Source organism: Pollicipes pollicipes, unplaced genomic scaffold (genome assembly GCF_011947565.3).
Source record: "Pollicipes pollicipes isolate AB1234 unplaced genomic scaffold, Ppol_2.1 Scaffold_7262;HRSCAF=8765_pilon_pilon_pilon, whole genome shotgun sequence".
NCBI lineage: Eukaryota > Metazoa > Arthropoda > Thecostraca > Pollicipedomorpha > Pollicipedidae > Pollicipes > Pollicipes pollicipes.
In genome coordinates, this window is record NW_023597055.1 from 4,420,108 (window position 1) to 4,434,923 (window position 14,816).

Sequence of the window (14,816 nt, forward strand, 5' to 3'; positions counted from 1 at the left end):
ATGAACGGGTTTTGTTTCTCAGGCGACAAGACCGTTGCGATGCATTTTTGTCGCCGCCAGCGGTGTGATGACCTGAGCATCCGTCTATATGGTCGCTCTATTCCAAATAAGACCGTGACGAGGTACCTTGGGATACACTTTGACCGCCGTCTTACATATGCACATTTTAAAATGTTACGCGATCGCTGCTTTAAATCTCTCAACATACTAAAGTGTGTGTCTCGCACATCAAGTAGGGCAGACAGAAGCACGCCTATGCTTTTACATCGTTCACTCGTCCGCTCCAAACTGGATTATGCATGCTTTGTGTATGATGGCGCGTCTGAATCCAGCATGCGTGTTTTTGATACCGTCCACCACACTACCATTCGCATTGTTATTAGGCGTTCCGCACATCACCTTCCGTCAGCCTTTTAACGAAGGCACACCAGCCACCACTTTCGACGAGGAGGAAAATGCTCGGTATGCGTCATGCCTGGAAGATGCGGCAGTTCACACTTCATCCGAGATATTCTGCAGTATTTTCTCGGTTTGCCTTGAGTTCCCTTCGTCATGGGCCGCAGCAGCACGTTTTAACTTTTGGGTTCCGAATGAGAGCCTTATTGCTCGAGATCGGAATTCCTCTTCGAGGTGTAAAGCAAGTAAGCCACCTGGCGTCTCCTCCTTGGCAAGTGACCATAGCCTTCATTGACACCTCGCTGACGGAAATTAGGAAAAAAGACGTCACACCACACCTAATGAGATCCAGGACATTTGAGCTTCTGGCGTGTTATGAAGGATACACTCTGACGTACACAGACGGATCCAAAACCGCGGATGGCGTGGGTTGTGCTTTCGTCAGCGGTTCTGTCACTCGATCGTTCTCGTTACCGACCCATTCGTCAGTTTTCACAGCGGAATTAATTGCGATTACTAAGGCGATATGTTTCATAGAAGTTGGTGAAGAATCTTCACACGCCATTTTTACAGGTTCACTGAGCAGTATCTCTGCACTGGAGTCTTTTTATTCATCATGCCACCTAATGCAGGACATTTTATCACGCCTGACACAGTTGAATCGTGTTGGAAAGAGAGGTGCCCGGCGCTGGATCCCCAGTCACGTCGGTGTCGTGGGCAACGAGTTGGCTGATGCCGCTGCTAAGCGAGCAGCGGCGGAACCATATACCCGGTTTTTGCCTATCCCTGCCAAATATTTCTACCCGGCAGTCAAGACCTTCCTGAGAAGCAAACTGCAGCGTTGTTGGGACCAGGTGGGTGGCAATAGGCTCAGGACGATAAAAACCGAGTTAAGCTTGTGGTCGTCATGCTCTCACAGTGTGCGGTGGGAAGAAGTGGCTTTATGCGGGTTGGGTATTGGGCATACGTCTGCCACCCATGGCCATCTGTTGCATGGAGCGGACAGACCCCTATGCCAGCTGTGTGGTGCCGTCCTCACTGTCCACCATGTCATTGTATCATGTCCGTGCCTCATCGAAGAACGACGACGTCACTTTGGTCAGCAGGCTTCACCCCTGACGATCAGCGATGTGCCCGGTGACAGTTCCTCCTTTCTTGATTCCAAACAGCTCTTTTCGCTCTTAATAGATATTTATTTTCAAGTCATTTTCACACCGTACTAATTAAGCAAAAACATCGTTATGGGCGCAAAACGACCATTGCAGTAGACGCGCCCGAAAACACCAGTCAACAACAAAATTAAACCGGTTCATCCATTGAGCTATAATCTGCAAAGCTATGGCACTCTGTAGGTCGACGCTTTCAAAAACTAGTGCGCATTCTCGGATTCTTGCCCGGCCATATCAACGCGAATTACCTCGTGCTTGGAGAGACGCCACGTAATATCTGTTGTGTTGGTAGCCGTGCGCCAGTCTGTCCGCAGTTTTAATGTTCAGCAATACATGAGATTCTTCCTTTTGCGTTACCGGTACAATGGAATGTTTTCAGAAGTTGCTAGCTTCTTGTTGGTCTCATGAATGCATCCGAACATTCAAAAGTTATTCCAAAAATATCGAGACGCGTTGATCCTGTTAGTTGCAGCCGGTTACTCGCCACGGCTTCGTGCAGGATAACTTGATGGTGGTGCCCTCCAAGCTAGCGGTGCCATGTAAGCCGAATGTCTGAAGTTTGGTGCGAAGAACGCGACGTAAATATAGTTGGCGTTTTATGGTGGCCTTTTCGGGATGTGGCGTTTTTATAGCGACTGCTCGGTGTCGTATCGACAATTATGTGAGGTTCTCCAACACAACGGGATTAATCGCCTGACTCCACTGCTGGCAACTGCCTCTTCATATTGCAGTGGGACGTTTATGAAAATTTTGAAATATAAAAACTATGAACGAAATGGGTTTACATAAAAACAGTGATGCACAGAAATCCGTAAACATTCACAACTATATTTACAGACACAGTGCAAGTAGATGCGTCCCAACACAGCACAAAATCACATCCAAGTCAATCTGACAAAGGACTCACTCCGCGAGATGATATACTCTGAACCAACAACCACTGCAACATCCCCTCAAACGGGCCAAGCTCTATCCGCAGTATGAATGACTTTTCTCCATTGCCGTGGTGCGCCATGGCTCACGATAACACACGCACAAGGTCCGAGAAATTAACAGCAGCGGATCAACCGAGTAGGCACGCTGATATGGCAGCGATGACGTCACGCCCTGACGGAGCTCATGGAGTCGGCTTTCCGACCCAGTCACTGGCGCAGTGGCAGTCTCCCTGAAGGAGCGCGCGAGCGCTGACGCTAGCTAGCGGGAGCGCTGGCCGAACAGTGCGTTATCCACGGTGTCGTTGATACGGGCATCTTCCGGTCACAAATGTCAAACAGTTCCCACGACTGAGCCACTTATAAGTTACGAATTAGCGCAGGAGGTGCGACCTCGATAAAAGCCGGTCACCTGAATTGATGGCGGATCCAACGGACAGGGTCAGTGCTTATGAAACACTGACGTCAACACCAGCGCAAAGCTGTCAGAAGTAGTCCATGCTGTCATTCCATTTTCCTCTACTCCCCTCGCCGCGTCCGTTGAACTGTAAGAGCCTGTCACAGCTCATTGCGTCGCGCAGCGAGACGGAAACCCGGAGCCAGCGGGCAGACAGCGCCTTCCCGGGCGGGGGGGGGGGGGGGGGCGGGGGGCCTGAGCACGCCTAGAACACGTTGAGATCGACACGGGGAATGGCGAATGAATTGCAGCCGCGCAGACTGTTGAAGAAGACGGAGGGCTGCCACAGCGCCAATGGCTGTATCGCCTCCAGGTCCTCGATGTTGTCGCAGAGGATACGCGCCCAGCTCGACTGCTGAATCTCGCGTACTTGCTGGAACGACAAACTGTTGGGCATGTCGCCGTTGTCGTGGAAGAACCTGCGGGAACGGAAGTGGTCAAAAGCTGTTGCGACTGCGAATGAAAACGACAGCTGTTCTGTTTGCCCATTGCTTTGGGATCCGACGGTCATTGAGGGAAATCACTACTCAAGTGGAACGCGGCTTGGTGAAATCAACTGATTGCCACGCTTAATAAGCGTTCATCAAAGATACTCCGTAACATGCTTCATTGCTCTAAGCGACCTACATGCCGCAAAGGTGTGGCTTCGTTTTAGCAAGACATAAAATGCACACCGTACAAGGACGCCAGCGAACTTTCAACGTGAAAACCAACAGCATAGAGCTAACGGCACGAATTACACTAAAAGCCAACCCAAGGGTCTACAAGCCACGGATGCTTCTTATCTTCTCCTTACCTGTCACCGTATCGGGTGGCGAAGAATTGCTCGCCGATGATGCACTGGAACACCTCGCCGACCAGTGCACCGGGCTTTCGCTTCTCGGCCACACCACCGATGAAGAGGTCGATGTCAAAAATGCTGCTGTAGACCGATTGCAGGCTCTGCAGTACCTTCGGATCGAAGAACGGCGCCAGGGAAGACCACTCTCCGTCGAGCGAGCGCTCCAGACAGTTCTCCAGCGCCGTGACGTAGGTCGGCAGGCCGTGGTCACGACCGCGGTTGATGTTGAGTGCGATCAGATCCAGCCCGGATGGCGCGCCCTGAGCGAACAGCTTCTCGTGCACAGAGGCGGAGAAGGTGTTGTCGACCGAGCGCGGCTTCTGGCGCGTCAGTGAGCGCGCGAACTGCGCCATAACACCCGGTCCGGTGAGTAGGTCGGGACGGAAGAACGTGTCCTCCATGGCCAGCGTCTTCAAGATGCGGCCTGTCTCGCTGCGTAGGATGAACAAGTCTTGTACCTGTGGAAGCGGATGACGTTCGGTCAAGATGGCGCGTTCCGCCAGCATGTGCGATCGTGATGCCGCAGTGTGTGTGCGTGATTGTCCACCAAGAAAGCGGAAGACATGGAATGGTGAATGGGTGCGCGGTGGTCATCACCGTGCCACAGCAACCGAAGAGTAACCTAATGGCGCTGGCCGGACAGCAACAGGGCACTGAACTAGGAGGGTCCGAAACGGACCGGGCTCCAAAAACGCACACGCGACCAGGGGGATCTACAGCAGATCCGGCTTGCGGAAACTCGCATCTAGAAGGGAGACGAGCTCGAGGGGGAACACTGACCTGCGAGTGTCCGAAGCGGAAGGCGGCTGTTGAAAACTCGGACGTAATGCGCGGGTCCACCTGATCCGAGTAGCTGAAGGAATGTCCGAACTCTGGGTCGAGACCATGTTCACGCGTGTACTTGAAGCCAAGTACAGTGGGCAGGTATTCGTTGTAGACGACGTTCTGGTACTCGCCGTTGACAATGCGGCGCGCCTCCTGGAACAGCCGCTCGTCGTCCCAGTCTCGGTGATTCCTCGCCAGCACCGCCGCCACGCGGTTGTGCTCGCGTGTCCAAATGGTGTGCATGAAGGCCAGCCCAGGGTTCTCGCTTAGGCGGCCCTCACCCGAGATGAACCGGCCGCCAACCTGCGGCAGGAGGTTGCCGTCGCTGCTCTTGATGAGGCCACCGGTGAAAGCACGAAGCCGGTCCGCCTGCTCCTTGCTGCTGCCGTAGATGTTGGAGGAGTCCAGGAACTGCGACACCTGGTTCAGCTGGTTGGTCGGACCGGCGATACAGTCCTCGAACGGAGCCGGTTGCGAGCGCACCTGGCTCATGCACTTGCGGCCGAACTGCGAGTAGAAGGGGTCGTCGTCCGGCACACGGATCGGGTTGCAGCCGATGGGGTGCAGCGGCTCATCGGGGAACGAGTTGTCACTGTTGCAACAAGCCAGTCCCCCGCCGCCCGGCAACGTGAACGCCGCCGTTGAAATCATGTCGTGGTTGATGAACTGGCCAAACAGCATGACGGAGAGCGTGCGGAAGTTGTCGTCGCGCGGGGACGTGTTCGCCACGCGCTGACTGACAAGCCGTGCCGACGGCAGCGGGCCGCCAAGGCCGGACGAGCGCGGCTTGAATATGCCGTCTTCGTACTCGGCCGGGAAGAAACGCGAGAAGGCCGTCTGCGCGCGCCCCAGCCGCGGCTCATCCTGGTTGTTGCACTCGCCATTGAACGTGCGGAAGTTGCCTGATCCGGCACAGTTGGGGCGCGCGGGCACCTCGCAGCCGGGAATCTTGTCGTCGCCGAGAACGGGGAAGGCGGGGAAGTTGGCGCGGTCCTGCAGACCCACTCCGAACAGTGGTGCCTCGGCGCTGAATGCCTTGGAGCCGACGGCGCGCATCTCCTTCAGCTTCGTCAGTACCTCAACAGACTGCAGCGATGCCTCTGCCGACCGTTCAGCCTCGCTCGACTGCGGTCGCGAGAACAACAGCTGCAGGCTCTCTGGTGATCTGGCGCGAGCCCTGTTGGCCCCTCTCTGAGCGAGCTGGTCCACCACCCGCCCCACCTCCTCCAGTCTCTGCTTTGCTTCCACTACCACAGGTGCTTTCTGAAACGCAGGGAAAAAGAGTGAGGGGGTGAAAACACACCTGGCGCCATTGTATGGAAGTCATCGTATAGGTCTTGAAATGCTCGGGAGGCTTTAGTAAAACGATAGATCTCATCCGGTACTGATCTGATTTACTGGGTACCACTCCAGTACTCGCAGCATATTTCTGACTTAATTTACTTACCACTAACCGCAAAACCCACAGCCCAATTAGTTCATGACGGAGCGAGGCTTGAGAACGGCCGAAGCGTATGAGCTAAAAGCCCGCCCGGCGGCGAGATATACCTGCACAGCGTCGCTGATCACCAGCTCCTGTTGGTCCTTGAGGCGGTTCTTCAGGGGCTGTACGTCAAACACGTTCTTGCTGTTGCTGGTTTGCCCCGGGAAGAAAATGCCCGGAGCGGCTGCGGCCGCTTGCGGTCTGCCGAACCTGCAGGAGGCGACGACCACAGTCAACGCCGTGCTCGTTAAGCGACGAGAGGAGTCTGGTGATAAAGGACAAGCCGTAGCGTCATAACGCACGCCTCAGACGATCTCGGCATGCTTCCCGGCTTAACTGAGGGCTAGTACATTGAAGACGAAGCCTTTTTACGAAATATGGGATCCACCGCTTGAACCACGCTTAGGTTTTCCTCACTGGACGCGAGGGGACAGCCTGTGGCAGGTCTTATCGAATTAGATGCACGCAACGTAAGGAAGACTAGTAAGATATCCAGTGAGCACAGAGTGGTTACATGGAGTCTAGCGTGAGCTGACCTGTTGCCGAGATCGCTAGAGCCGCACAGCACGCCATCAGAACCGTCCTTGAGCGTGCAGAGCCGCCCGGCCGCGAACGGGTTCTCGGTGGGCTCCGCCTCCAGCAGCTCCTTGCACTCCAGGAGCGGCACGCACACGTCGGCCGCCGCCCAGCCGGCCACAAGGGCCAAACAGGTGACCTAGGGAGGGAGAGGGCCGGTCACATCCACTGTCCCTTTAATCCATCCGTAAGCCCCGAGCCGGGCTGGGAGATTATCTTTGCACCACTACTCGCTTAACTGTGCGTGAGAAAGGAGCAACCACATACTTACAGATGCCCCACAAAGCCTAACAGTCGTCATATGACGTCATCAGGTTCGATCGCGCCGACTTGAGCATAAGCGACGATGACGAGTCCCAAAACTGGCGGCTGTGTGATCGATTGGGGAAAGGTGCGCTACATAACGACCAACGCCTGCTCCAAGGTAGTTCCTGTGACGGCAAAGTCACTCCGCCACAGCAGTTTGAACGGGCCACTAAGAAGTGCGCAATATGTCTGGGCATGTGACGTCAAAGGGGGCAGGTTTGCGGGTAGCGTTCGTCCATGTAGAAGCGAACTTCCGGTATTGACAACCCACCCGGTGGTCATTGGCCAGCTACCAGACCGCTCGGAGGTCAGCTATTTCCCCGACATCCGTGTAAATACCGTGCCTTGAATTCGAGCGAGGTAAGGAAACAAGCGGTGAGAGAAACAAGGCCAAGGCTTGCGGCAGACTCGCGAGCGTCCGCAGCTTCCGTGTGCCCGTCCGCCGCCCGATGAACACGATCGTGACACTCTGGACGGTGCTCAACCTTGGCAGGGGTGGGAGCTGGCACCTTTTTATTCCACTCAGCCGTCTCGTCGCCCGGCGAGAGCTGAGTGTCTCCCAAGTGGCGGACACCTGGACACCGCGCCGCCTGGCCCGTCTGAGGAAGCGCCGCACGGTGCCCGAGTACCACGGGGAGCTCACGGTCGGCGGGTACCATGCATTTCAGTTTCCTGTTGCAAGATGCCACTGTCCTGCGTTTAATTGCATTCATTTTATGCTTTCATAGGTTCACTTACTTTTGTGGCAAAACAAATTTCAGTTAGCTTCGACATTTCAAGACGTTTCGAAAGTTACAGGTCCAGGCTGAGAGTCGTACAGAGATTTTCTGCCATTTATCCATAGACCATTATCATGTCTTGTATACCACGGCGACGGATAGAAAGTAGCGAACCTTCAGTCAAATCCCGGCAAAACTGTTCTATCCCATTTGAGAACATGCATACCGAACACCCCAATATACACATACAGTGGTATTGGCCCAGATTTGATATGAATTAGCTACGCAACAGCTAAGGTGCCGATTTGACCTTTCAACACAGCGGCGGCCCAACAGGCGCCAGCTGCCCGATAGCAGACGGTGTCGCGCCCGCAAACGCCCTCTCCCGAACCCCGTGGGATTTTCCGCTCGCGCAAACGATTGCAATTTGCAGGCGGCAAATAGTGGCTAGTCACATCTCGATTTTGGTACACCATCAAGTTGGTTTAGCTGAATGCAAAAATCGACATATGCACAACACACGCGTTTAAGTGCACGAGCTTGGATCGAAGGAAGCGTGTGCGCTGTGCAAGTGCTTGTGCATGTGTGGGGTGGTTGTGAACAATGCCATTTAATGCCATGTGCACAATTATGCATGGGCATGATTATGCACGCATTTTTCTGCTTATTCTCGTGAGTGCCCTTCCATCTGCTACTAATCCGACAGCAGATTATCAATTGCACTTGCATGAAACTTAATCCCTTAACTGTCTTATTTCAGCAACACGTCATGTGGTTACTTGAATTATAATTAAAGCACAGCAAATCAGTAATCATGAATGCCGCACACATCAGAGGCCCGCGGCCTGGAAACATCCCTGAGGCCCCGGGTGGATTATGAGCCTTTTCTCTTCATGAAAAGCACGATTGTTGTCGATATGCTCTCGCCAGTTTGGAAGCATTTTGCAAATCCACGCGCAGATCATTATTTCGGGGATCCATCCTCGTCTTTGCGGCGATGTTCGGTAGATTTTCACGCCTTGAACAGTCTACGCGTAATTATCGATCCGTAAAGCAAGCCGCACAACAGAACAGAGGTGCCTTAATTACAGGGGTGCCAGCAGCAAGGACGGCCGATTTACACGGAACAGACGACAATCGCGCGTGAACGATGTACGAAAAAACGTTTGGCCTCGCTCGCTTACCTCGCGGCAAGATTACAGCTTCAAGGGCCGCCGAGCAGAGGGCCCGACACTGGGCGCGTGCATCGCGGGAAACAAGTTCGTCTAGATCCAGGATTGCAATACGGGTGTCAAAGGCAACGGAAGGCGCCACGCATTTGTGATGCCTGTAAGCAGATAATATCTAGAGCATACCATGCTGTTTCGGTCGCTAAATTTTGTGGGCATGCCGTCACGATGTCTGTAAGAAACTCGCCAACGGAAATCAAAACAAACATCGTCCGTGGAAGGGGTATCATTATCTGGCAACACACAGGTGATCCTTTTACTTTTCACGTTTGTTTTTTCATCGTATCTGCCCGAGGGTCCTTAAAGCCCAATACGAACAGCTGTGACCGATGTGGGTATTAATCCCCCACGTGATTCACCATTTTTCGTAATGCGGACTGACGGGGATGAGGGAGGGGTCCTTTAGCACATTAAGTTTTTATTAGCACATACATTAGCACATTAGTTTTATTTACTCCCACTAGAAAAGGTGTTTTGCATACATTCGAGGGAGGGCTGGAGTCCACAATTTTCATTGTGGGCTTTTTTGCAATTTTTTTGCAATTTTTTTTGAGCCTCCTCAGTGCTCTTTTAAGCCCCGCTAATGCGTATGAGCCAAAGAGGAAATCCTGGCCCAGAGAAATGCAGCAAGCAGCATCTTTGTCCGTTCCACGGGCTCAGTTCATTCCAACGTCTGCCTTCCGATGCAGCCGCTCGCGCCGGGGTGGGTTCGAGTCGCTTTGGGCGCTCGCTATTTTTCCTTGACAGGCATCGCCTGCGGCCGGTGGAAGCGGCCGCTCTGAAGGTCAGATGACGCCAGAGGGCAGAACGGACCGCGGCGAGCATTGCTGCATGTTAAACCTTTGCCACCAAATTATGCCGTTGAGCTGAAATTACGCGGTTGAGTGGTAGGGGTCAGGACTCACACGAACACTGCTTGAGGTGCGCTCTGATCCCAGAAATCCATCTATTCAAAAGATTCGGATCAATTTTTTGAAAAAAGTGTCTGAACGGGTGCTACACCAGGTAAATTCGCCTGAGCGCATCATACAAAAAGAATCATTATCACCATCATCATGACTGTGGCATTGACTTAAAACGGAAGTCACTCCTCAAAATCAAAACATTTTCGGAACCAACCAAATCTATAAGCTTTAATTTTGACAGCGGGGACGCAAATCATAGCACCGACACTCGAATGACAAATCGGGATTTCGGGGCAGATAAGTTCTACTTATTGGCTCAGCCGCTCCCCTTACCAACTTAAGAAAGCGACACCCCTGGCTGATAGGTACGAGACCATTACGGTACGGTCACAGTGCGAAACACGACACGACTTTCCAACGCGTTATGTCCTGCAGCAAAAGCGAAATAATATGTGAGCGTCCAAACCGAGGTCCTTGCCTGCGCGATGCAGCATCGTTTGACGGAGACTTGTCGAACGTGAGACAATGTAAAGGCAGCAAGTGTGGCATCACCACATCACGTGACACTTCCTCACGTCATTGCTCAGCGCGTCGAGGACCCCCCTGGACCCCAGCGTGCGCGGCGCGGCTCGTGCGTCCCCCAGCGGCACTTACGTAAAGCAGGCTCATCCCGGGGCGCTGTCACCTTCACTGCACTGCCGGCGCGGCCTGGCTGCTTATATGGTCTCCGCGCGACGCCCGGGGGCCGGTCCGGCCCGCCGCGCGCCAGCGACAGCGCGCACTCGCCGCTGGAATCCCGGTGACGTCACGCCCGCCGTCAAGCGCAGGTGCTCCTTGGCGAAAACAGAACTGCCGTCGGAGTTCCCCCGGCTGTCTGTACCTGGAGGTGCCCCTGCGCCGGCTTCCTGGAGCGTGCGCGGTCGGCGGGATGCCCTGCAGACGCCGCCGTTTAGACTGCGATTCGTCAGGTCAAATGCAGTGCGCCGGGCGGCGAGGCGGCGGTTGGGCGGTTGCTAGCCGGCCGAGGCGCCGCCGGCCTGCGCTCTGCCGTCTGCATTGCAGGCTCGCACCGGGGAAGGGGAGGGGGGGGGGGGGGGTATTTTGGCCGGACGCACACAACGTGGAGTAGGTCGCGTCGAGCCTTATAGAAAAGTTTTCGTTGTCATTCGGTCTTCTGCGTTATGAAATTAAGGTGCACACGCCAGTGCAAGTCCCAAATCGGGACGGAGTTTCACAAAATCAGTTGGGATGAGCGGGAACAATGAAAAATGACACAGCCTACCCCAAAATACAGCAAACGGGCTCTCCCTGGATTTGCCCACTACCCTCTCACAGTTGAGGGGAAGAGGCTGGAGCCCAAGATGGGGAACTGGACGCCCCTCCCCAAACTGAACGGAAAATTTAACCCCTGCGCCGGGCGAAGCATTACAAAACCCTCGTTAGAGACTGACTGCGTGACGCACTAATGCTTCTAGTTTCCACATGTGAAGCAAAACCAGTCCGGTTGGACACATTAATCGCCTGCCATCTGAGCGACGATCGCACTTGATAGCGCAGCGCGGCACCCTACGCCAGCAGGGCTGGAAAATCCCCCACGTGCATCCGCTGGAGGTCTTCGTCCGTTAGCCCGGACCCGTTCTGCCAAGGCAGCGACGCAGCTGCAGCTCCCTGTCCGCTGAACGGCGGTTCAAGACGGCCACGCGGGCCTGCAGCGGCCTGCCGAATGCGTCGCATACCCCTGCGGCCCTCCGTGGCGAGCAGATTAGGCGTGGCTGATTTCAAATGAAGTGATGCTGGTTTATCGCTTCTAATCCCATTCAAAAGTGGTTGTCGGGCTATCCATGACGACATGACGTTGTCAAACGCAGTGTATTCGTAGTGTATTCTCGAAGTGACGTAGTATATTCGTAGTGTTTTCTCGTAGTGACGGAGTGCATTCTCGGATTGCATTATCTTAATATACAGGACGAGATCTGGCTTAAGATGGGGTTTGGCGATCACGTTAAGCTAAATTAACTTTACCATAACGTACGTTACGGTATGATATACAGTCACCAGCACTTAAAGTTTGTCGTGATTCGTGGTAATGCTGACATGTGGTAGTGTACATGCTTGTCGCACTGGGACAGTCGTGCATTTCCGAGAGACAGGTACGCAGGCATGGTAAAGGAGGGCATGAGGCGGCTTCCGGCAAGTACCGGCTGGTGAATGGTAACGATGAGTTGCTCGCGCCAGTGACGTTAGCACGCAGATAAGGATCGCTTGCCCCGCTGAGCCGGATCATGACGTTTGATCGCTTCCCCGCTGAGCCGGTTCATGACATTTAATGGCTTTCCCCGCTAAGCCAGGCCATGACACTTGGGACACGCTCAGTAGGGCTTCTGGCACCGCTGAGCCAAGCGTGCTGTTTGTGGTCGGTTTGTTTCCATATCTGCACATTGGTCACGTTCACTCGTCGTTTCCTGAATACGTGCCTAACCACGGCCGCAACGGCTAGCCATGAGTCATGTGGAGAAGATTCCCACGGCTCTGTGCTGTAATAACAGCCGTTTTAGAATTTCTTGTTTTACTCAAGAAATGTGCGACAGACGTAATGTTTTGCCTGTGACTTGGGATCCATCATCACGGGCCTATTTGTCTGTAAGCCCCGGGTTTGCGTTTCTAAGAAAAAATGGTTTTCTGTTTCGTTTCTACTTTGGTCACAATTCGTAACTTGGAAAGCACTACAACATGCTGTTTGAAAAAGTATGGGCAGGGGTAGGCAAAGTTAATTTTTCGACGCATGCAACTGATTTTCTGGTTATTATCGAAAGAGTTAATGTAATGCAATTGCTCTCAAATGGATGCACGGCGACCCAAATGCATGTTTTCTTGAACTGCCTTTTTACCGTAACCAATCATAATAACTATCAATCATAATCATATCATAATTATAATTGTTTTTTGATGATCATATACATATTGATATACATGATGATGATGATAAATCAATGAATCATAATCATGATTAAATATGTTGACTCACAGATACTTTCCTATTATCTGATTTCGGTTTATGCAACATCCAACTGATTATCTGTGCATTTTCTATTTTGATGTGGCACTTGGCACTTTGATATGGCACAGCAGCCTGCTATGACAGCGCTCTCCAAGCTCCTGAACTTCTGTCTTGGCGTACGGCTCTGGCTCATGAAGGTCTTAAAGTAACGGAGTGTTGCACTTTAACTGCTCCAGAATTTCCCAAGTTGGCCGCGAAATGTAAGTTTTTGACTAGGTGAACGTAACATTTCGGCTAGAATATGTCCCGACTCACCATGTATCATATGCCCAAATTATACAAAATTAAGAGCTGTGAAATGCACGCATCGATGATCATGAGCTGACCTCATATGGAACATTATGGCCTCCAGGGAAGGTTGCTGGGCTGCACGAGTGTTCCGGTGGTTGGGCTACCAAGTGAAGTGTTTTAAATTTTCAACCGTAGGGGTGCCTTACCAGTCAAGGGACGGACCACGTGATAGAAGACATGCACTGTCATTGATTGTTACGTGGATGACCCCAAACCGTATGTCAATGAAGCAATTACACATAGATGTGCTCGATCGATGGAACAGAAAATTCGTCTTCTATAGGTACCGAGCAGGCAGAACTTCAGTGCAGCAGTATTCGCACCCGAATTCGCAAATCACATGGTTCGAAAGCTGCCCGGCCAGTTTTTTTTTCTGTCCGACTGAAGGGTCTGACCATGCGTAGCAAGTTCGGACGCTGAAGTCATTGGGAATAGTGGACTTTGGTATGCGCTGCACTGCGTGAAGTTGGGTTTCGCGACAAAATTACTGCAAAAAGACAATGCCCTCGGTGAATATTGGTGACAGTGAAGTGACTCGAAAATAATTGGTGGATGTTTGACTACACAAATGCGGAGATAACAGAGGTCTTATAACATTGTAAGTCAAAAATGATGGGCTTAGCTCAAGCCAGTCAGCGTAACGAAACCCTTGATAGTCAGTGACCTGACGAGTGCGTTTCGCATAAGGCACCCATTAGAAAACAAACCGAGGTTCTTCTCCCAGGGCCTCAAAACTGCGCCCTTGAACCTGCCGCTTATTTGAGATAGATCGTGTGAGATTCAACGGCTACTAGATGCAATAAGGTGTGTTTCCCGGCGTTTCTTCGGGCTATTGGCGCGGTATTAGTCACTAAAAAAAAAATCAGGGGTCTCCTCCTGCCACGCCTCTGCAGCTGCTAAGGCCAACTCTAGAGCACTTATTAAGACGTGAGTATTTTCAACGTACCCATCATGCGTACTACTCACTATGGCATTTATTAAGGTGCCGATCTTGACACGCGTGGCGCTTATCAATTTACGTCGCGAGCCAATCTTTTGTGCTGCTTTGCCCCACCATTTGTGGAGCCCCCATTGTGCTACACGCTCCATCGCCGTCGCCTTAGTCCGGCAATGACAACAACAATCTCGGGTGATTACATGGCAACATTCCGATCACACCTGAAGCATGCAGTAGCGACGGCTGATATTGACGCACAGCCTTGAACTTTGTGATTCTGCAGGTTGCAGGGAGAGAGGGTCTGAGAGAGGTCTCAGGGAGGAGGAGAGGGAAAGAGCTTCACATCTGCACCATCAGTCCGTATCCCCAGCCTGTTGGCAATGGAGATGTCTATTGCGCATGTAGACGGATTGGAGGGCGGTTGCGGGGTTCGTGGTTGGGGATGAAATCCAAACCAATACCGGACAAATGCTTGGCGATGAGGGCACGTGTGCTGTCTGTGACTCCTTCGTCACGTGTTGCCGATGAGGGAACGTAAGCTCTCTGAGTGACGCGACTGACTTCTCAGCCACATCCTGGCAATGAGAGAATGTGTGCGGCATTTGAATCCCCAGCCACGTGCTGGTGATCAGAGAACGCGTACTGTCTGTCTGACCCAGCCACGTGCCGGCCATGGAGGAACATGTGCTGTC

General features: G+C 52.8%; 1 protein-coding gene across 1 annotated transcript; it reads right to left on the reverse strand.

Moving 5' to 3' along the window:
* Positions 1 to 2,377: 2,377 nt before the first annotated feature.
* Positions 2,378 to 10,626, reverse strand: LOC119113339 (peroxidase). Its single transcript, XM_037237654.1, has 6 exons — positions 10,493 to 10,626; positions 6,640 to 6,818; positions 6,169 to 6,313; positions 4,576 to 5,883; positions 3,751 to 4,253; positions 2,378 to 3,373 (listed from the first exon to the last, which is right to left on the reverse strand). The coding sequence occupies exons 1-6, from the start codon at positions 10,505 to 10,507 to the stop codon at positions 3,160 to 3,162; spliced, it is 2,364 nt and encodes a 787-aa protein (XP_037093549.1). The 5' UTR covers positions 10,508 to 10,626; the 3' UTR covers positions 2,378 to 3,159.
* Positions 10,627 to 14,816: the final 4,190 nt, after the last annotated feature.